General features: G+C 39.2%; 1 protein-coding gene across 2 annotated transcripts in view; it reads left to right on the plus strand.

Annotated features, from left to right (window-relative positions):
- Positions 1 to 20,544, plus strand: part of LOC145346497 (arf-GAP with SH3 domain, ANK repeat and PH domain-containing protein 1-like) — a 320,720-nt gene extending 300,176 nt beyond the window's left edge. For both annotated transcript variants that reach the window (XM_080193831.1, XM_080193832.1), the window contains 3 exons: positions 1,117 to 1,793; positions 8,382 to 8,504; positions 17,808 to 20,544. In XM_080193831.1, the coding sequence (XP_080049957.1) occupies positions 1,117 to 1,793; positions 8,382 to 8,504; positions 17,808 to 17,882 (875 nt within the window). In that variant the 3' untranslated portion in view covers positions 17,883 to 20,544. The remainder of the gene's footprint in view (positions 1 to 1,116; positions 1,794 to 8,381; positions 8,505 to 17,807) is intronic.
- Positions 20,545 to 21,347: the final 803 nt, after the last annotated feature.

A 21,347-nucleotide genomic window follows, 5' to 3' on the forward strand; every position in this document is an offset into this window, starting at 1 on the left:
CGAGTGCAAGCGTAGTTTATTCAGCCTCTCCTCATAGTTCAACCCCCTCAACTCCGGTATTATTGGCTACTCTGTCAGCAAAATATTTAGGAAAATGTGTGTGGAATCTGATTAATTAAGAGTTTTGTGTCTGGCATGTGTCCAATGCCCTGTAGGGTGTAAAGCTTTGCAAATAGTTCAGATGTTACATTGTGAAAGAACATAACAGCAATCACACCCCTACAAAATTCCAAAGCCTTTGAGCATGAACCTTCTTCCCCATCCACCCATTATGCCCTTGAAAGTAACATTTCTAATATAAAAACATGATAAATTCTTAAATACTGTCTTCCAGAATTTCCAACAAATGGTGCTCGCATAAACCTCCTATCTCTTGAGACCCCTGGCTTTGCTGTGGCTCACGAAAGACTACAACACATGCATGGGGTCCACCAGATCTCTGTTGCTGAGAGCCCTGCATCTTAGCCCTTACTTCCAGCGCCCCCCCCCCCGCCCCCCAAGCAAAAATGCTGTGGACACTCTGAAGTGAAGTCAGCCCTCCTCTCCACTACCAAGGCTCCTTAAGCAGTGCCTTCCAAACCCACGATCGATATCACCTAGAAGGACAAGGGCAGCAGATACATGGGATCATCAATATTTGAATGTACCTCTCCAAGCCATTCTGACTTGCAAATATATTGTTTCTTCACTGCTCCTTCACTGTTGCTGAGTTAAAATCCTGGGCCTCCCTCCCTAACAGCACTGTATGTAACTATACCACATGGACTGCAAAGGTTCAAGAAGGCAGCTCACCATCACCTTCTCAAGGCAATTAGGGATGGGTAATAAATGCTGACATAGCCAGTGAAGTCCACATCCCCTGAATTAATTAAATGTATAAGATGTGTGTTAAAATAAAAGTTTTATGTTTTGATCATAACTGGTTTTCATTTCATAGTAACAAATTCATATGATTTGTCTCGTTAGATTTCATTTGTTTGTGGAATGATTTCCACAAGCTCCATGGTTGGCACCTTTTGCTAAAGAGTAGAAGATATATGGTGATGTTTAATTTTATAATCACAGTGAGTATTTTAACTGAAGAAGACTAATTTAGATACTCATCTCTACTTCTAGTGTCTCTGAGAAAGATTGATAGCATCCATCACAGTTCAGTAGATAAATCAAGTCCAGAAACCTTCCAGAAGCCGCATTTGGGAGATTTACCTCAGAAACCACATCTGGAAGACCTGCCCCAGAAGCCGCACCCGGGAGACCTGCCCCAGAAGCCGCACCCAGGAGACCTGCCCCAGAAGCCGCACCCGGGAGACCTGCCCCAGAAGCCGCACCCGGGAGACCTGCCCCAGAAGCCGCACCCGGGAGACCTGCCCCAGAAGCCGCACCCGGGAGACCTGCCCCAGAAGCCGCACCCGGGAGACCTGCCCCAGAAGCCGCACCCGGGAGACCTACCCCAGAAACCGCACCCGGGAGACCTACCCCAGAAACCGCACACAGATCTACCCCAGAAACCACATCTGGGAGACCTGCCCCAGAAGCCTCATCTGGGAGACTTGCCTCAAAAACCCAAAGATCTGCCACCGAAGCCACAGCCAGGAGAAATTCCTCAAAAATCCTATGTCGAAGTTATCCAAAAATCCCAGCCTGGGGAGGTATCTCAAAAGCAACAGGCTCAAGAGATTTCTCCAAAACCACTGATAGGAGACACACTGCAGAAACAGCCATCCGAAGATGCAAATGGTACATCGCCCAGTCTTCCTGAGACCCCTGTGCCTCTTCCTAGAAAGATAAATGCAGTAAGTGTACTTTGTCATGTTCAATGTAATCTATAATCATGAACTTAGGAAGGGAAATGGATAAAGGCTAACTAATTTGGGGCAGAGGGTTGGACAGAGTGGCTAGCAAACACTAGTTGAGACACTGGAGTGAGGGAATGAAAAGGCTGGGAGTTTTGTGCTCTGATCATTAAAGCTGACACAGCTGGTTGATAAAGTGATTAAAAGGGCATACAGAATCCTGGGCTTTACAAATAGAGGTACAAAGTACAAAAGCAAGGAAGTTGCAAAGAACGCTCGTAGAACATTGTGTTCAACTCTGGTCACCACATTTTGGGAAGGACGTAAATGCTTTAGAGAATGTGAAGAAAAGATTTACCAGAATGATTTCAGGTATGAGGGGCTTCAATTACATGGATAAATTGGAGAAGTTGAGGTTGTTCTCCTTGGAGAAGACAAGGTTGAGAGGAAATTTGGTAGAAGTGTTTAGAATCATGATTGGTCTAGACAAGATATAGAAGGAAAGTGTAAGTAGAAAGAGGATTTGAGGAGGCAGATTTTTAACTAGTTTGGCAGAAGAACCAAAAGTGACATGCAAAAACCTTTTTCTAATGTGACTTAACTTGGGATTTGGAATGCATTGACTGGGAGTGATGGGCAGATTCAATCGTGACTTTCTAAGGGAATTGGTTAAGCACCTGAAGAGTAAAGATGTGTAGGGGAGTGGGACCAACTCAATTGCTCTGGCAAAGAGCTGGTAGAGACTCGACAGACCAAATGACCACCTTCTGTAATGTAACCATTCTGTCATTCTATTCTATGATTTACTTATGAAGGAAATGAATTGTTTTTTCTACAAGCAAAAACTTAGTTCATCTTGGGAGTGTGAGGGAAGACCAATTAGGTCAAGGTACTTTTAAGAACGTCACAGCAAGCAGCCATGTTAATAAGAAGCTTTGCTCCACTTTGCAGGATACAAGGCCTCTTTAGTTTCTCTTACTGCTATTAGTGCACCATTATTGTTTCCCAACAAAAAGTTCTATAGTTTGACAAAACATTGAAAATTTTGAAGACCACTAAATGTTTGGGTATTTTGGTTTCACTAAGGCTTAATTTGGCAGTTTTGATTGGTCTAACAAAAAAGGTTGCTTCTAGGGTGTGAGTTCTCAAGTTTTGAAATCTACAACCAATCGCAGATAGACGTACAAAATACATTGGCCAGGTTTTCACCATCGTAGCAAATGGTTGAAATTGGGAAATTTCCTGACTCAGTACAATTGCCTGACTCAGTACAATTGCCCCAGGTGAATATTCCATATGGCAAATTTTTATTCTGATGGGACGGGTGTGGGATAAAGTTAGCCCACCGACCCCAGATGTAGATTGGAGGTGGCCACAGGCTGTGAGAACCTGCTTTGGTTCTCTGGGAATTGCTTTGTTAAATATTAGGCCTTTTCAGCCTTTACCCACTATCTCCATCCACTCCCCATGTCCCATCCAGGCTAATCCTGCCCTCACCCACCCTCAGTGCTTCTTCTTACCCTCTGTCAACTCATGTCCCTCATGCCTACCATGTCAACTCATGACCCCCCACTCATTCATATGTCCCTTATGGTTCCTATGCCAATCTATGCTCACTACCCTTGGCCTTTACATCCTCCATGCCAATTCACCTAAAATCCTGCGTGGGCAGACCAGAGAAGCCGAAGTGGATATTATGGATGATGAAATAAAATTCTAAGCATCTAGGGGATGCAGTGGCCTAGTCGTTTTATTATTAGACTATTAATCCAGAAACTCAGCTTTTGTTCTGGGGACTTGGCCTTGAATTCTGCCACGGCAGATGGTGGAATTTGAATTCAATAAAAAGTATCTGAAATTAAGAACCTACCGCGAAACCATTGTCAATTGTCCAAGAAAACCCATCTGATTCACTAATGTTCTTTAGGGAAGGAAATGTGCCATCCTTACCTGGTCTGGCCTACGTGTGACTCCAGAGCCACAGCAATGTGGTTGAATCTCAACTACCAAGGGCAACTAGGGAATGGCAGTAAATGCTGGCCAGCCAGTGACGCCCATGTCCCACGAATGAATAAAACAAAATTTATTATACACTTTCACTATATTATAAATACTCATTCATGAAAACCAGTCCTATACTAGTCAGTATTTATTGCTTATCTCTAATCACCCTTGAGAAGGTGTGGTGAACTGCTGCAGTCCCTGTGCCTTGGGTAGACCCATGGTGCTGTTAGGAAAGGAGTTCCAGGATTTTGAGTCAGCAACAGTGAAGAAACAGTTCCAAGTAAGAATGATGTGTGGCTTGGAGTGGAAAGTGCAGCTGGTTGTTTTTTCTATGCACCTGCTAGTCTTGTCCTTTGATGTGTTAGCTGTCATGGGTTTGGAAGGTGCTGGCGAAGAAGGCTTGACAAGTTGATACAGTGCATCATGTACCGTCCATCAGTAGAGAGTAAGTGAATGTTTAAGGTGGTGGATGCGATGCCGATCAAACGGGCTGCTTTGTCTTGGATGATGTTGTGCTGTTTGAGTGTTATTGGACCTGCACTGCTCCAGGCAAGTGGTGGGTATTCGATCACACTCTTGACTTGCGCCTTGTAGATGGTGGACAGGCTTTGGGGAGTCAGGAGGTTAGTCATTTGCTGAAGAATTCCCAACCTTTGATGTGTTTTTGGAAGCATAGTATTAATTTGACCAATGGTAAGCCCCAGGATGTTCAGCTCTGGTAATGCCGTTGCATGCCAAGAGGAGATGATTAAATTCTCTCAAGTTGAAAATGGTCATTGTCTGATGGCAATGTGATGTGAATATTACTTGCCCCTGAACGTTGTCCAGGTCTTGCTGCATAGGAGTATAAACTGCTTTGATACCTGAGGAGTCGTCAGTGATACTGAACGTTGTGCAATCATCCGCAAACATCCACACTTCTGATCTTTTGATAGAGGAAAGATCATGGAAGCAGCTGAAAATGGTTGGACCAAGGACACTATACAAGGACTCTTACAGCAATATCCTCAGATTGAGATGATTGGTGTTCAATAACCGTAACCATCTTCCTTTTTGCTAGGTATTACTGCAGCTGGTGAGAAGTGTTTTTTTTAATTCTTTTATTAGATGTGGACAAGGCCAGCATTTGTTGCCCATCTCTAGGTGCCCTTGTGAGAGTGATAGTGAGTTACCTTCTTCTCCCTCCGATTCACAGTGTCTTCAGATTTGCTGGGGCTTCCTAATGTCACACTGAGCCAAATGCTGCTTTGAGTCACTTTCACCTAACTTCTTGTGTTCAACTGTTTTGTCCATGCTCAACATGCTTTCAGCTTGTCACGATTCCGTATGAACTGCAAAATCAAATATTTTGGGACCTCTATCATACCACTAGAGACTTTGAAACCAAGCAAGTGTATAGGTTTTCTTGAGTAATGGAGGGTGACCTTGTTGACTCAACCAGTTCATCTGTACTGTTGGCACTAATTATCATCAGATATTGCTTTTTCAGACTACTTTTTCTGTTTCCAAAACAAAAACTATAGCTGGAACTTATGATCTTTCATCATCAATGGAAGAAAATATATTTTACAATTCACAGATCAACCCACGGGTGAGGATGTGTTCTTACAAGGCTGTGTTAAGTCCAGGACAATATTCAAAGGGACCTAAGAAGTTGTCACTTTTTTCCTATTTAACAGTGTCTCCCAGTATTGAGACTCCTATGGGCTGATAAAAATCTTTGGTGTTCAAATGACAGAACACATAAAAGCAACTATTTTGAAAACCTGCAGCAAAGTTGCCTACATTTTGTTAAGAACATTTTCATTGCTAATTAGGGCACAATATGATAGCTATTCCCTCTTCATTTTCTCTCCTCACCTCTGCTCCTGAAAATACTGACTCTGCTGGGGTACAGCTTATACCTCATCCAAGTGATTGTTCTTCATCTTGTGGACACTAACAGCAAGTATTGGTAGGCTGTTCAACTACAGATGCCAGGCCTGACCACCACACACGAACACTTCATGCAGAATGCTAAATAATGTTCAGCTCCTAGCCAAAGATGCTGAGGTTCATTTAAGGAATGCTCCTGTTGCTCTAGCTAAAGTTAACTATCTTGGCATTGACTGGAGCTTGGTCTTGTGTACTTCCTAGTCTGCATATTTCTGCAGCTCATTAAATAAACTTGCTGAATTACTGGGGAAGCCAAATGCAAGTTTATTTTTGGGTTAATTGAGATTAGAAAATCAGTATGCATTTCAAACATCAAATGTTTACAGGTCACATTTAGCACATTCTTTTGTCTCATTTCTTTAGTCTCGACTTTAAAGAAGTATTCCTTACCATGCCATTTCCATTACCAAAAGAATTCTTTTGTAGAGTTTTGCAGAATTATATCTAACAAAGCGGTAGACTGAAATCTGCATGCTCATCACATTGTATGGCAAGCAAAGGAAAAATGTTTGTGAAACGCTGATTAATAAAAGCTATACCTAATTCATGAAATGTGAATTGCTTAATTGCTTCCCTCTTCCTACCCAGTAACTTGTGACTTTGAAATGGACATGTATGTTTTCTATGTCCAGTTCAATTATTAAGGTTTCCTTGAAATTCACATGAACTATACACCAGTTTACAGGCAACTAACACACCGGACAAGATTTTAACCTAATACTTTGCCAGCTTTTAAGAGGGACTAAAGCATGCAGTGTCGAAAACAGTTTGCTACCAAATAAACCTGTTGGACTTTAATCTGGTATTGTGAACCTTCTTACTGCCGAAAACAGGCCAGCATCCAGATCACAGATAAGAGAAGTCAATGTTAAGTATTCTTTTGGAAGTGATGCTGTGTGCCAAAAGTGCTCACAAAGTTATATTTGAATCTAGTTAGATGACAGGCGCTGATTTTTGTATGTTTACATTTTCAGTTATAACCATAGGAATGCTAGAGGTGTGGAATGCAAATATATGATAGGATTAGTCAGTGTTGTGATATCACTTTAAGAGAATATGCCAATTCTATCTGCTGAAGCAGGATGTAAAACAGCAATTGAGGTGTGTTTGTACGCTGTGTTAAGCATGCCTGTACTTGTGTACCTCTGATACAATACAAGAACAGAAAGATGCTGCATTGGAAGACATCTGTTAGTTATTGTAGTTTCTGGTTTGAAAACACCTAGGCCTGAATTTTACACATTCTCTGGTGGGTTTAGAGGTAGGGATGGGAGTGTCAAATCTCATGGTCGAGATTCTGTCATGCACTGAGTTTTATGGTGCAACAGACAGAACCTCGGAAGAATAAAACCCTTTAAAATAAAACAATTTGATCTTTTCGACTAACATAACTATCACCTGATAACACATAGATATTAGAAATATATTGACGTCATCAAAAATAATCTCCCAGTCAGTTTTAAAAATCTAGAAGTCTAATTGAACAAAATTGAATTATTTGGTCACCTAAAACTAATCATTTTTAATTACTGGTAGAACTCAGTGCAGGAAATACGGCACTACGCTGAAGAAAAGTAATTGCTATTGTACAAACCTTGGTATGTCAATATTAAATTCCCAGGATGTTTCTGATGCTTTAGGCCAAAATACTGAAAATTTTCAAGATTTTTTGACTCCTAATTTTAATTTTCATTGTCACTAAACCCAGATCTGGGAATGCCTGATTCCATGAAATTATTCCATGATTTCAGATGATATGGGATTATTCAAAAGCTCTTGTTTGGGAAGAGGGAAGAATTTATGTCAAAGCAATACTTAGGGGTAATCAAATGACACAGTCTTCCAATGTATTCAGCACCGGTAGACTTCCAAATAATTATTACAATGGCAATTTTTGATGTCAGTAATTTGGATAGGTCTCCAAATAATCACGAGGTGGAAATCACACAGTGCCCTCCCTGCAGGCAGCTTTCAATTCAAAAAAACAGCATTGAGAGTACTGTTCAGCTGTTTAAAGCTCTGTTGAACGGAGTAGCAGACCAGCTGCTTCCATTAAATTTCAAATTTACTACAGTTTTAGCAGTGCATTAGGATCATTGCTGCACTATTCAAACTCCCAGTACTTTCAGAGAACATTTACAAAGCAAAGGATTACTGCCCTCGTTCCCCCTTTTTTGCCATCCTAGAGACTCTTCCACAAAACTAATGAATAAAACTAACTAGATTGGCTTAATTTAAATTACATTTAGCAAACAGGATTTCATGCTTGTAACTGCAATATTCCTAAAAATGAATTATTTATTTCTTATATGTCTAAATAAAAAGTCATTTTTAACATTTTATTGATCATTAAATTTATATTGACATACCTGTTTACCAACACAAGTTACACTATTTAGTTATATTAATTTTATATTCAACACGGAAGTCATAAAACTAGGAAGTTAATGTTTATAGCATTTCAAATAAAAGGTTGTGCAATTTATAATATTATAAATGATACTGCAAAATCTTCAAAACCTTTTTAATATTTACATTGCCATGTGCCATAAATTTTCTGTTTCTGTGCTTAAAATGATACTCAGTTGCTGACTTGACAGATATGTGTTCTTTGTATCGAGTCTTAATAAACAAAGCTTCTCTTCAAAGGCAAAGAACAAAATACGCCGAGTAAAAACCATATATGATTGCCAAGCGGACAATGATGATGAACTTACCTTTATTGAGGGAGAGGTGATTGTTGTGACAGGTGAAGAGGACCAGGAGTGGTGGGTAAGTGTCTTAAGTGCAATAGTTTCTAGAATGTTAAACGTTGGAATTTTTCATCGACATTTTATGTAATTAAAATGAGATTCTTAAAGGCAATCTTAGAAGTTTTCTTAATATTATCCACTAGTATTTGGGTTGTCATTGAAATGGACACTAGAATATTACTTGCTTTTAAATTTTGCTGGCATTACCAACAGTTGTCACTTTAAGAACTGTTTGGTGCATCTACACCCACGGTGCTAGTTCTTTGGTTTGGTACAACTATGGCTTGCTAGGATTTGAGGTAGTTGAGAGTTAACCACATTGCTGTGGATCCTGAGTAACCTGTAGCCAGACCTGGTAAGGATGGCAGGTTTTCTTTTCTAAAGGACATTAATGAATCTGATAGGTTTTTATGACAATCAATAATACTTTTATGGCACTATTACTGAGACTTTCAACTCCAGATTTTTATTTTACTGATCGATTGAATTTAAATTCCCATCAAGTAGGATTTGAATTCATGTCCCCAGACCGATAGCCTCGACCTGTGGATTATCAGGCCAGTGTCATTACCACAATGCCATGATCTCTATCTGCAAAACTTGTCTAACTCAACGACCTAAGATTCATAATGACTTTAATGTAGAATAATGTCCCATGGGACTTCACAAAGCATAGTCAGATTTTAAAATGTCATAAAGCCAAAGGAGAAAATGCAAGGGATTACCAAAGGCTTAATCAGAGGTGGGTCTTAAGAACGGTCTTAAAGATAAAGTTAAGAAGGCCTTTCAATATAAGGTCTGGCAGCATATAAACATCCCTACTTTCTCCTCTTTTGTACAAGACATTGTTAACCCTCAACTAGAAATAGGAGCAGGCTATTCTGTCTAACAGTATGATTACTGGTCCTGGCCTATAAACTATACGCGCCTGCAGTTTCTGACCCCGTTATTCCTAATCTCTACCTATACAGATTCTACTTCCTGATCTTCTGAGTCAAAATCCTTTCTACTGCTATTCTTGTCATCTTTACAACTAGGACTACACCTCACCCATTTCCATTCTTCTTGACTTCTTGAAATGTTGTGTACCTTGAAATATTTATTTCTCAGCCTTTGTTACTTTGAAACTGTGTCACTGTAATTTATATCCATTTGTTCCACTAGCTCATCTACACTGTGAGTGTTTCATGCATTCTGATGGAAGACCTTTAATTTCACCTATTACTCTTTGCATGAACCTGATTTGTTAATTTGATACCTCTCTGACCCTGTCTCACTATGCTTGTCTTTACTGAAATTGCTACACAACATTGCTCTGTTGCTTCAGCCTTTCTCTTTAGACTTCTAAATCTCCCTTTACCTGATGCCCCTTCTCTTTCCCCTTAAGCTTAATGCCCCTATCCACAGTCCTAGAAATACAATTTGCAAGGACATAAAGGTCATTCTCTCCCGAAGAATATTTTTCCAATAATTTCCTATCACTCAAGTTTGATGACTGGCCTGTAATTACTCGGATTATCCCTTTTGCTATTTTAACCAACAGGAGCTGCCCTTCACCCCCTGGCAGCACGCCTGTAGCAAAAGAAGATTGAAAAATGACTAGAGCTTTTGTGATTTCTTCCCTTGCTTGCCTTAACAATCTAAGATACATTTCATCTGGACCTGGAAATTTACTTATTCACTTTAAACCTTCAAATACTTACATTCTTGACTATGTCTATGTCTATTTCACTCTACTCCTGCCCGATTGCAATGTTTGTAACCACCTGCTGTTGCCTGAACCAAGATGCAAAGTACTTATTAAGAACATTACCTATTTTCTCTGCTCCTTCCTTCTAAACGCCACTCTTTCTTTAGTTATTCCCTTATTCTTTATTTATTTAATTTTAAAATCTTTGCGATTTTCTTGATTTTATTTGCCCATACTTTTTAATGTTCTTTCTTTGCTTTTCTAATTTCCTTTTTAATTTTGCCTCTATACTTCTTAAACATTTCTACATTTTGTGCGGTATTGAGCCATTAGTATCTGTTGTAATCTTTCCTTTGGTTCTTTACAATCCAATTTAAGCACTTGACATCCAGAGGCTCTAAATTTATTAGTCCCACCTTTTTTCCTTTAAAGGAACATTCTTGCTCTGAACGCTCACCATCTGTTCATTGATTGTCTCCCACTGATTTACTTCAAGTACCTGTTTCCAATCCATTTAGCTAAATCACAAATCGGCTTAGTAAAATTTAGCTTTTCCCCAATTGAGAACTTTTATTCTTGATCTATCTTTGTACTTTTACATGATTGTCCTAAATCTAACTGCTTTATAATCACTTTATAATCAGTGCTCTTCACTGATGACCCGTTTCCACGTGCCCAGTTTAATTCCTTCAAGCTAATCTAGAATGATCCCCTGCGTTGTTGGGCTTACTACATACCAGGTAAAGTGTATTTATTAGTCACAAATAGGCTTACATTAATACTACAATGAAGTTACTGTGAAAATCCTCTAGTCACCACACTCCAACGACACCTGTTCAGGTACACAGAGCGAGAACTTAGCGTGGCCAATACATCTAATCAGCCCGCCTTTTGGACTGTGGGAGGAAACCAGAGTACCTGGAGGAAACTCACGCAGACACAGGGAGAATGTGCAACCCCATAAAATGTTCTTCTGTGTGCATTTTATGAATTCTGCTTTTTTACCTTTCACACTAATCCAATCCCAATTAATATTGGGGTAATTAAAAGCCCCCAGTTCTGCTGCTCCAATATTTTTGTGACTCACAGTTTGGCCCACATACTTGCTCTTCTATCTCTGTCTGATTGTTTGGGCGTCTATAGTAACATTCATGCCACACAAGTGGCAAGCAAAGACCATTTCCAACCAGAGTATATTATCAAACCTCCTTTGTCTTCAATGGCATCTCCATTGTTGGATCACCCACCATCAACATCCTGGGGCTTACCATTAACCAGGAACTAAATTGGAACAAATATATAAATAGTGTGACTGTAAGGACGCACCACCTGAAAGTTCCCTTCCACCCATGCACCAGACTGACTTGGAAGCCTATCCCCATCCCTTCACTAATGCTGGATACAAAACCTGGCACTTCTTTCCAGCACTCTAGAGTTACATATACCATATGAGCTGCAAGGTGACTCACCATCACTTTCTTGTAGGCAATTAGGGATGCTGGCCATACCACTGATGGTTATATCCCATGAAAAAAGATTAAAAATGCACTTCTATCCATTTGATTGCCCTTTATTGTTGTTCTACAAATTGGGAGGAGCCTGCTCTGCCCCTCAAGCCAATTCATCAGATCATGGTTGATCTGATTGTAACCTCAACTCCACATTCCCACCTACCCCCAATAATCTTTCACCCTCTTGCTTATCAAGAATCTATCTACTTCTGCTTTAAAAATATTCACATTCTGCTACCACTGTATTCTTTGAGAGGGTTCCAAAGACTTACGAGCTTCAAAGAAAAAGAAATTCTCCTCTGTCTTAAATGAATGACTCCTTAATTTTAAACAGTGACACATGGTTGTGGATTATCCGACAAGAGAAAGCATCCTTTTCATATTCACCCTCGGGATTTTATATGTTTCAATTAGGTTGTCTGTTACTCTTATAAGAGTAGCGGTATATAAAGATGCTTCGGTCTGCCTTGTTGTCCAACAAGGGGCATACACGCGGTGGGTCATGTGAGCGCTGCTCTTGGATGTTTCTAAAGTAGCCTAGTGCTTCACGTCGTTAGTGTACACTTAAACTGGACCAGATAATGGGCAACATGACAGCTCAGTGACTATCACTGTTTGCTGTGCAGATGCATGGATTTGGGCCAGTGTCTGTGGGAGTTTGCACATTCTCCCCGTGCTTGCGTGTGTTTTCTCCAGGTGCTCTGGTTTCCTCCCACACCCCAAAGATGTGCTCTTAGGCTGATTGGTGTAACAAATTGTCCCTAAATTAGTCTCCCCTCAATCTGGTTTCCAATGTAGAGTGCCATAAGCGCAGACAAGGGTCATGGGTGAAAGCGGGGACTGAAAATGTTGAAATGGCGGCGCGGGCTCGTTGGGCCAAAGGGCCTGTTTCCTGTGCTGTGTTGTTCTTTGTTCTTTAAACCTAGCCTGTTCAATCTTTCCTCATTAGACAACCCATCCATTTCGGGTATTAGTCTAGTAAACCTTCTCGGAACTACTTACAATTAATTTACATTCTTCTTTAATAAGAAGACCAATACTGTACACAGCAGTCCAGATGTGGTTTCACCAAAGGCCTGAAAAATTGAAGCATAACTTCCCTACTTTTGTATTTAATTCCCTTTTCAATAAGCATTAACATTCTATTAGCTTTCCTAATTATATGCTGTAACTCCACATGAATCTTTTGTGATTCATGCACAAGGACACCCAGGTCCCTCTGCATCACAGAGTTCTGCAATGTCTCACCATTTAGATTGTGTGCTTTTTTATTCTTCCTGCCAAAATGGACAATTTCACATTTCCCCACATTATACTCCATTTGCCAGATCTATTGCCCACTCATTTAATCTATCTATATCTTTTTGTAGCTTCCTTATCTCCTCTTCACAACTTGTTCTCCTACTTATATTTGTGTCATCAGCAAATTTAGCAACCATATCTTTGGTCCTTGCATCCAAGTCATTTATATAAATTGTAAAAAGTTGAGACCCGATAACTGATCTCTGTGGCGCACCAGTCATTGCATCATTGCCAACTGGAAAATTACTCATTTAAGCCCTGCTATAACATATTGAATACTAACTTCTAACATTTTCCATATCTTCTGCCTTCCATTTTCAATTTTGTTTTCCTTATGAATCTATTCTGAGATTCCCATCCACCTCTTGTACAAGGTAATGTCCACCCTGCAGCAACAGGACTTCCTCTCACTTGAAGAAATTCAGTGAATCAACTTTCATTAGTGAGCTGTGTCTGGGAAAAGATTCATCTCCTATTGCTGTTATTCCTAACCTATTCAATTGGAACAATTAGTTTACACAAATATAGTCTAGTCCCTTAAAACCTGTTTCAAATCACTCCCAAAGTCTGCACTTCTCCAAAGTATGAAGATAGGAGCCTATTTGATGCTTTAAACTGGGTGTTAATCTTGTGACCCTCCCTTTAACCATTTCTAAAACTTCAATATCACCCATTAAACAATGTATTCTAACTGAGACTTGCACAAGGACAAAACGCTTTATTTCAGAGAAATTTCCAACTTTTGTTTATGGAATTCCACCCTTCGAAATGTTTTTCTGACCTTTATCCTCTCCATTAATTCAACATCGTTATCAACAAGCGCAGGCCCACTCCTGTGTACAAACACCTCCTGCCTTCCTCCTCTCAGCAGGAGCCACGATATGCTTTACTATTTTGTAGCTGCTGCCAAGTGGCTAGAACCTAAGCTGACGATATGGGGGAAACTTACCGCCCCTCCAGCCTGTGACCGTGCCAGAGGTGGGTTTAACACAGCAGTTCGTAGTGTGGACTATTTGAAAAATATCCAGAACAGTTCAAACTGCCTCTGTCTGTGGCCCATGAAGATAGATAGACACTATAGTTTAGAAAGCCCACCAACGCCTCTACTTCCTCAAAAGACTAAGGAAGTTTGGCATGTCAGCTACAACTCTCACCAACTTTTACAGATGCACCATAGAAAGCATTCTTTCTGGTTGTATCACAATTTGGCATGGCACATGCTCTGCCCAAGACCGTGAGGAACTACAAAAGGTCGTGAATGTAGCCCAATCCATCACGCAGATCAGCCTCCCATCCATTGACTCTGTCTACAATTTCCGCTACCTCAGCAAAGCAGCCAGCATATTTAAGAACCCCATGTACTCCACACATTCTTTCTTCCACCTTCTTCCTTTGGGAAAAAAATGCAAAAGTCTGAGGTCACATACCAACTGACTCAAGAACAGCTTCTTCCCTGCTGCTGTTAGACTTTTGAATGGACTTACCTTGCATTAAGTTGATCTTTCTCTACACCCTAGTTATAACTGTAACACTACATTCTGCACACTCTCATTTCCTTCTCTATGAACGGTATGGTTTGTCTGGAAAGGGTGCAAGAAACAATACTTTTCAATATGTGTTAATACATGTGACAATAATAAATCAAATCAATAATAAAATGATGATGGTACCCAATCCATTTTTCTTTTAAACCATTTCCTGTTTCTGCAGTTGTGCAGGGTTTTTGTATCTATTGATATTTCAAAATAGCATAACCTAGGCCATCTTCAGTCTTAATTTTGAGCCTCATGCTCTGTGAGTAACGTTCCCGCTAATATTGGGAAGCAGTATGATGTTGCAGGTATTTGGCCCAGTGGGTGTGAGGGAGAGGCTTGGTTGTTAGAATCACCTCAACAGCCATTTGTAAAGTAGAGCCAATTATTCACAAAAAACATTAATCAACAGCTAATGAGCATCACCGATAAGAGATACTCTAACAACTGCTTCTTGACATTCAATGATGTTACCCATCACTGAATCCCCCGTTGTCAACATCCTTGGGGTTACCATTGACCAGAAGCTCAATTGGACACACCACTGAAAGACGGTGGTTACAAGAGCAGGTCAGAGGCTAGGAGTATTGTGGCAAGTAACTCACCTCTTGACTCCTCAAAGCCTATCCACCATCTACAAGGCACAAGTCCGGAGTGTGATGGAATACTCCCAGTTACCCAGAAGCTTGACACCACCCAGGACAAAGCAGTGGGTTTTAAAGTGACTCACGCAAATCCAATGAGAGGCAAAAAGTACAGCATTGATTCAGTTCATATTTAAATACTTACAAGGTTTAACTTTTTGTGTAATGTGTATATATTTTCATGGGATGTGGGCATTGGTGGAATGCCAGCCTTTGTTGCCTATCCCTAATTGTCCTTGAGCAGGTGCTGGTGAATTAAAACCATGTTGCGTTAGAAAATTGATGGTGCTTTGCAAACTTAGTCCTTTGCTTGGCTTTACCTGTACATAATCCAGCAAGGTCATGTTCTGTTGTTTGTATGAGTTTAGCCCCTGTTTTACATGCACGAACTGCATTGAAAGCTGAAATGATGAAATCATTTTGCTGATTTTATACAAATTCATTGACAAAGGGAAAACTAATGTTTCTGCCCACTTGAACTCTAATAATTCCACACATTTGAAATGGCATAAAAGTATTTGCACTTCATTACAGGCTGTTAAAACTATTATGTTTCCTTGTCACAAAAAAATTGACCTTTTTGTCTTTGGCCACTAACACACTTGCTGCTTACTACTTACTGTAGCTTCCTGGTGTTAGTCATGAGCTTTTTCAGGTTAATATATTGCAATGTCAAAGTTTGTTTTTCTTTTTTCTTGTCTTTATTATTATTTTAATTATGTTTAACATTTGACCTGAAACATCTATGACACTACTTTTCTAAGCTAAATGTAACTTGCCAATCATGAACCCAATCACTCAACACTTATAGATCTGGTTTCGTTTTCAAACATCATCTATTGTCCTAACTCTTGTATACACCTTATTATTTATTGCCTGCAAATTTGCAGATCATTCCCTCAGCACTCAAATTAAATGAAAACTAGTTGGCTGATAAACCCAGGCTGCAAATGCACATCTAAAGGTTGTTGAAAGTATTGGTAGCAGATCCCCAAATGCTTTTAGTTGAGGGATATGTAGTACGAGACCAAGTGAGGGGAAAAAGGAAACAAAATATGGTACATTAGAGCGCAAGGTCACAAATGAAACAATAAAGTTGCTATTGTGCACTTTTTAATGTCTGACCTCATGGAGCCATCGGTGACTGGAAGAGAGTTGGTCAACGATAGTTGGCATGTGAACAAGAAAGAAACATTTTTTTTAAAAGTGCAGAAGTTAATTTAAAAATTATACAAAATAACCATTTATATTTGAATTAGTTTTATTAATTTGTTTGCTGTGCTCAGATTTAGAATTACTAATAGCTATCGCCTATTGAAAGTGTATTCTATTGGTGAAAACTTAACATTGCATGTGTTAAGAAAGGGTTAGGAGAGCATCGAAACTCCTGCACTCTTCCTTTACTTTCTTACTGTATAGTTTTGAAAAGAAAGATGTGTGTGTTTCTTAGCCTCTGAAGCATATGCATCCAATGTAAATAACAATAGCTAGCTTTTGTGGGTTTAAATAAAAAGGATTATTTATTCACACATCCACTCCAATAATCTAAACGCTATGTCACTTGCTCACAGACAGTTATTGCTCTTTTGCAAGTTGTAAACAAAAGAATGGTTTATAGTTCACAGCCAGAATTCTCCTGTCCTATCTGCCATGGGAATTGTAAGGGAGGGGCATGCAAAGATCCATTGATTTTAGGTGGGATTCTTTGATTTTGAGGTGAGCGCAGCTGGGGAATCCTGTTACCCATGTTTGGCTGATAGCAAAAGCAGTTAAAATCCTTACAGTGCAGAAGGAAGCCATTCAGTCTATCAAGCCTGCACCTACAACAATTCCACTCAAGCACTATCCCCATGAATATATGTTACTAATCCTCCTGACAATAAGGGGCAATTCAACATGGCCAATCAACCTCACCTCCACAATCTTTGGAGTGTGGGAGGACACCCACACAGACACGGGGAGAATATACAAACTCCACACAGGCAGTGAGCCAAGGCCAGAATTGAACCTGAGTTCCAGGAGCTGTGAGGGAACAGTGCTAACTGCTGTGCCGTGTTGCCTTGTCATGGGCCTGATGAAGGTGGCGGTTTCACTTTGAGAGAGTAGTTTAGGTCGATAGCAGGGATTATTGTATTTCTCCCTCAAAAAAATAGATTTGCAGTCAGTAGATTTGTAGTTTCTTCTTACCAGGATATCTAGCTTCTTTATGAGTGAGCTTGGAGTAAGAATTGGGCTGGGAGATCTATTAGATGTAACAATCCCCAGGTTTAAATAGGAGTGGCCTGCCTTTTCTCCTTCTCATGTCTTGCAGCTGGTAGTCTGAAGACTGACTGACTAGTTTCTTTCTGGTTCTTGGATTAATGAAAAAAGGCATAAGAAGCTAGTTTCAGTCAGATGGCAAGCCTTAACGTTGTCCACGTAATGGATTGGAGCAAAGATGCATGATACAGAATGGGGGAATAATTGTCAACGCGTTTATGTACCAGCTACAATTAGCTGACTGGAGTACCTTAATGTTCCACCCTCATGGCGCCAACACATCAAAATTTAAAAAAAATGTATTTTTTGTTTGCATCTCAAGTGGAAGGGCAAATATCTGGTTCTTGAGATATTAAAACTTTATGTTTCTCTTAATTTTGACAGATTGGCTACGTTGAGGGACATCCTGACAGAAGTGGTGTTTTTCCAGTGTCATTTGTGCACATTTTATCTGATTAACAGCCTATGAACTCCAGCGTCACACCTTCACAGCTGTGGATGATTCCATTTGATGTAAAGCGGCTGCAACTTCCTTATTCATGTGCATATTTTGTACATAGATAATCAAGAAAATCATTTAAGATCCACCTCACGAGGTGACTATTGTAAATACTGTGTTACTTGCCTTTGCCAGTATTATGATAGCCTTGGAACCAGACACGCCTTATTTGGTGTTCTGCAGCCATCCATGGCACCTAGCACTTACTAATCTTACCTATGCTGTTGATGGGATACATCTGCCTGCTTGTCAAATTATAGGCAGTCTCATTTAGTAATTTAACTATATAAGCTTGACTTTTGTTCTTGACATCATCTCAGTATTTTGAATAAAGTAAAATTAGTGGTTTTGCTGGGGATAGGTTCAGGTTTCAGTTTGCACTGATCCTCTTTGTCCTTCTGCTTTTAACATGGATGCTGTGCATACTGTTCTTAATGTACTCATGGGATTATATGTGGTTTTAATTGTAAGTGATCAGACAAAGTTACTTGAGACTGAATGATTGAGGAACTTGTTTAAGTTTCTTTTACCTCATTCTGAGGAGACAGATGTTCAGAATTCCGCACAAGGATTTATTGTCTGTTACAGATAAATGGTTTAATAGGCTAAGTTATTCCAAGAGAGCCTTCCAGAGGATCCATTGAGAATAAATTAAAATTAGAAATACATTTGCAGTTTTTCAAGTCTGGTGTTAGGATTTTAGAGCAGTGCTTAAATTCACCGGGTTGGGTTGTTAGAGCTGAAAAATTTCCACTTCCTCCTCATCCATTCACTTTTTAAATGTTATTAGCTTAAATAAATAGGTTACATTCCATCTCAATCATCAATGCAATTGTGCTAGTTTAATTTGTAACAACAATTTGGAAGTCCCTAAATAACCTATATGATTTTAGGTATAGCTGATTGTATTCCAGGACATTAGCACAAGTCCAGTTTAGCTGTGACAATCAGAATGTCACTGCCACCTGCACCAGAGATATGGATGATGTTGTTACCTCCTCGCTGTGGTAACAATACCTGAGAGTGGAGACCCTCAAAATTTGATGTTTAGTCACAGATTATTCAAATAATACACAGCGCAGGAGCAGCTGTACACACATAAAATGTGTACAGTTCTCAATTTTAAATATATATTATATATAGCATTGCATATGTTTACATCATTTGGAATAGTACATCATTGCATGTGAAATTTAGTTGAAGATACCATTCTAAACTCTGTCAAATACTTAATCCTCCTCCTTCCTTCTGTTATTCAAAATACATTACCATTGGACACTATAAAGTGCAGAGTTTCATTGCAAATATGATTTTGAGAGTTGCTGTTTGTGATATAGCATACATTCACATGAAACAGACATCGTCTTTGAATGTATTAACTTAATCATTGTGTGGATAATTGGCCATTTTGGAGGGAGAGAGAAATAGAGGCTTTACATATTTCTAAACAAAATGCTTACAAATTCAAACTGGTTACTTGTGCTCTGTGTCATAGAGAATAAATTGCATTATTTGCACAAATCCTGAACTGCTTGGGGAACAAAAGTGACAGTGGATCTTTAGGTTGCTTAAGGCTTTAATGACTATACAGCTTCATATTCATTACTGATATTCAGTTACTCCAACTCATCTTAGGGACCAAAAATAAAATATAATTCTGAAAGGAGGCCTGCTTACATTTCATACCTTTCCAAGAAAAAAGTAGGTCTTGATACAATTAAAATATTCAGTTAGTGTGGGGTTAAGCTTAACTCTAATGACAACTGATAACATTATTCTTTATAAGGATGTAATTTAATTCTTAATAAAGGTACCTATTTGTTTAAGTAAATTTAGAAGAAAATAAATAAAAATTAAATTGAGTATCATGTATTACCAGTATGAGATAGACTTCTAGCCTGGTGCTGCAGTGTCTTGTACAATGCTGAACTGTTGCCAGTACACCTATATACAGTCCTCTCAAATGTTGAGGTCAGCAGAACGTGGCTGGGTCCCAAACCTTTTCCCCCAGCAATTTGAAATTTTCAATTGTTTAATTTTGTTTTATTTGCCTCCCAAATGCAGACATGAACAAGTTATTAATTACGGATTTTGTGATGCATTCATTACATGCAATTGCCATAGTTACTGCATCAAGTTGACTGAGTTTGGTTAGCCAGAGCTGCTTATACAAACCAATGTATGTAATCATGGACAGCTGAAGATCAATATTTGGTTAACCACTTCCAAATTTGAATTGATTGTGCTTAAAGCTACAATTTTATGCTGTTATTTCAGATGAATTTAATTCATTTAAAGTGATTCGAAATGGTTAATTTCTAATCAGAATGATGAGCAATTATTGTGGACTTCAGCACTTTCCTCTGATTCTTTCAATATTGTTTGCCTTTTATCTTGGATTAGGCTTCCTTTAAAGTACGTATTCAGTAAATCAGGCGGTACAGTCAACCTACTGGATGTAAAGGTGTGCGATATGACCACGGCTTACCATATCATGTGTTTGCAGTCTGTTTTTTTAATTATGTACAAAAATTGCTATGAGAAGATATTTTAAAAAGCAAAATTGTTTATGTTCCAATGTTATATTGCAACATAAAATCCTATGACATGTTCTAAACTGAATGTAGTTATCTTCTCTCATTTGTTCCTTCCTTACTCAAAACGAGCAAGAAGTTAGAATACATACTTCCTGTTTCCATAGACAGTGCTACATACAGCAATCAGTCACACAAAATATTGTCTGTCATTCTAAGGCAAAATTTGGTAAATTGCTTCATGATATAGCATTTGGAGTTGATGTCAGTGTTGAAATAACTGTTTATATAAACAGAATATCATGAAGCAAGTTAATCACATTAATTGCAGTCATTTTTCCAATTCAGGAGGGAAGTAGCACAGGTTTAATCAGTAACTCTACTTAAAGTGTACAACAAATCCATTTAATGGCATTGCCATTTCAATTTAAATTTACATGCTTGAAATTGTAGTTTGAAAAAGGTGTTAATTAGTAGCTGGAACTACTGCAGAGTGAAAATGTTACAGTTCATGCTGACTTTGGGTTTTCTTTTTTGCTGATGACTGTAAATGTATTAAACATAAATAACTATTAATGAACTGCTTAATTCCAACAGTAGAGTGAAATTTGTACTGTCACCTTTGATTTTTTACCAGTTGCCTGGGTTTTAAAGAGAAAAGGGGCACCATAATTTCACATTATTTGCCATTTCAGGTAAAACAGACAATGGGGGGGAATTTTCCTGTCCCACCCACCAAGGGAATCATAGTGGGCGGGGTTGCGAGCCATGCATAGGTCCACTGACCTTGGACAGGATTTTCTGGTTTTGGAGCAAGCACGGAAGGAAAATCCCACCCAGAGATTTTGAGTCATGGTCAACACAAAGCTGACATTCAACTCTGACAATGCA

The sequence above is a fragment of the Carcharhinus amblyrhynchos genome, chromosome 8 (assembly GCF_965287045.1).
Source record: "Carcharhinus amblyrhynchos chromosome 8, sCarAmb.v2.hapA, whole genome shotgun sequence".
In the NCBI taxonomy this organism is placed as follows: domain Eukaryota; kingdom Metazoa; phylum Chordata; class Chondrichthyes; order Carcharhiniformes; family Carcharhinidae; genus Carcharhinus; species Carcharhinus amblyrhynchos.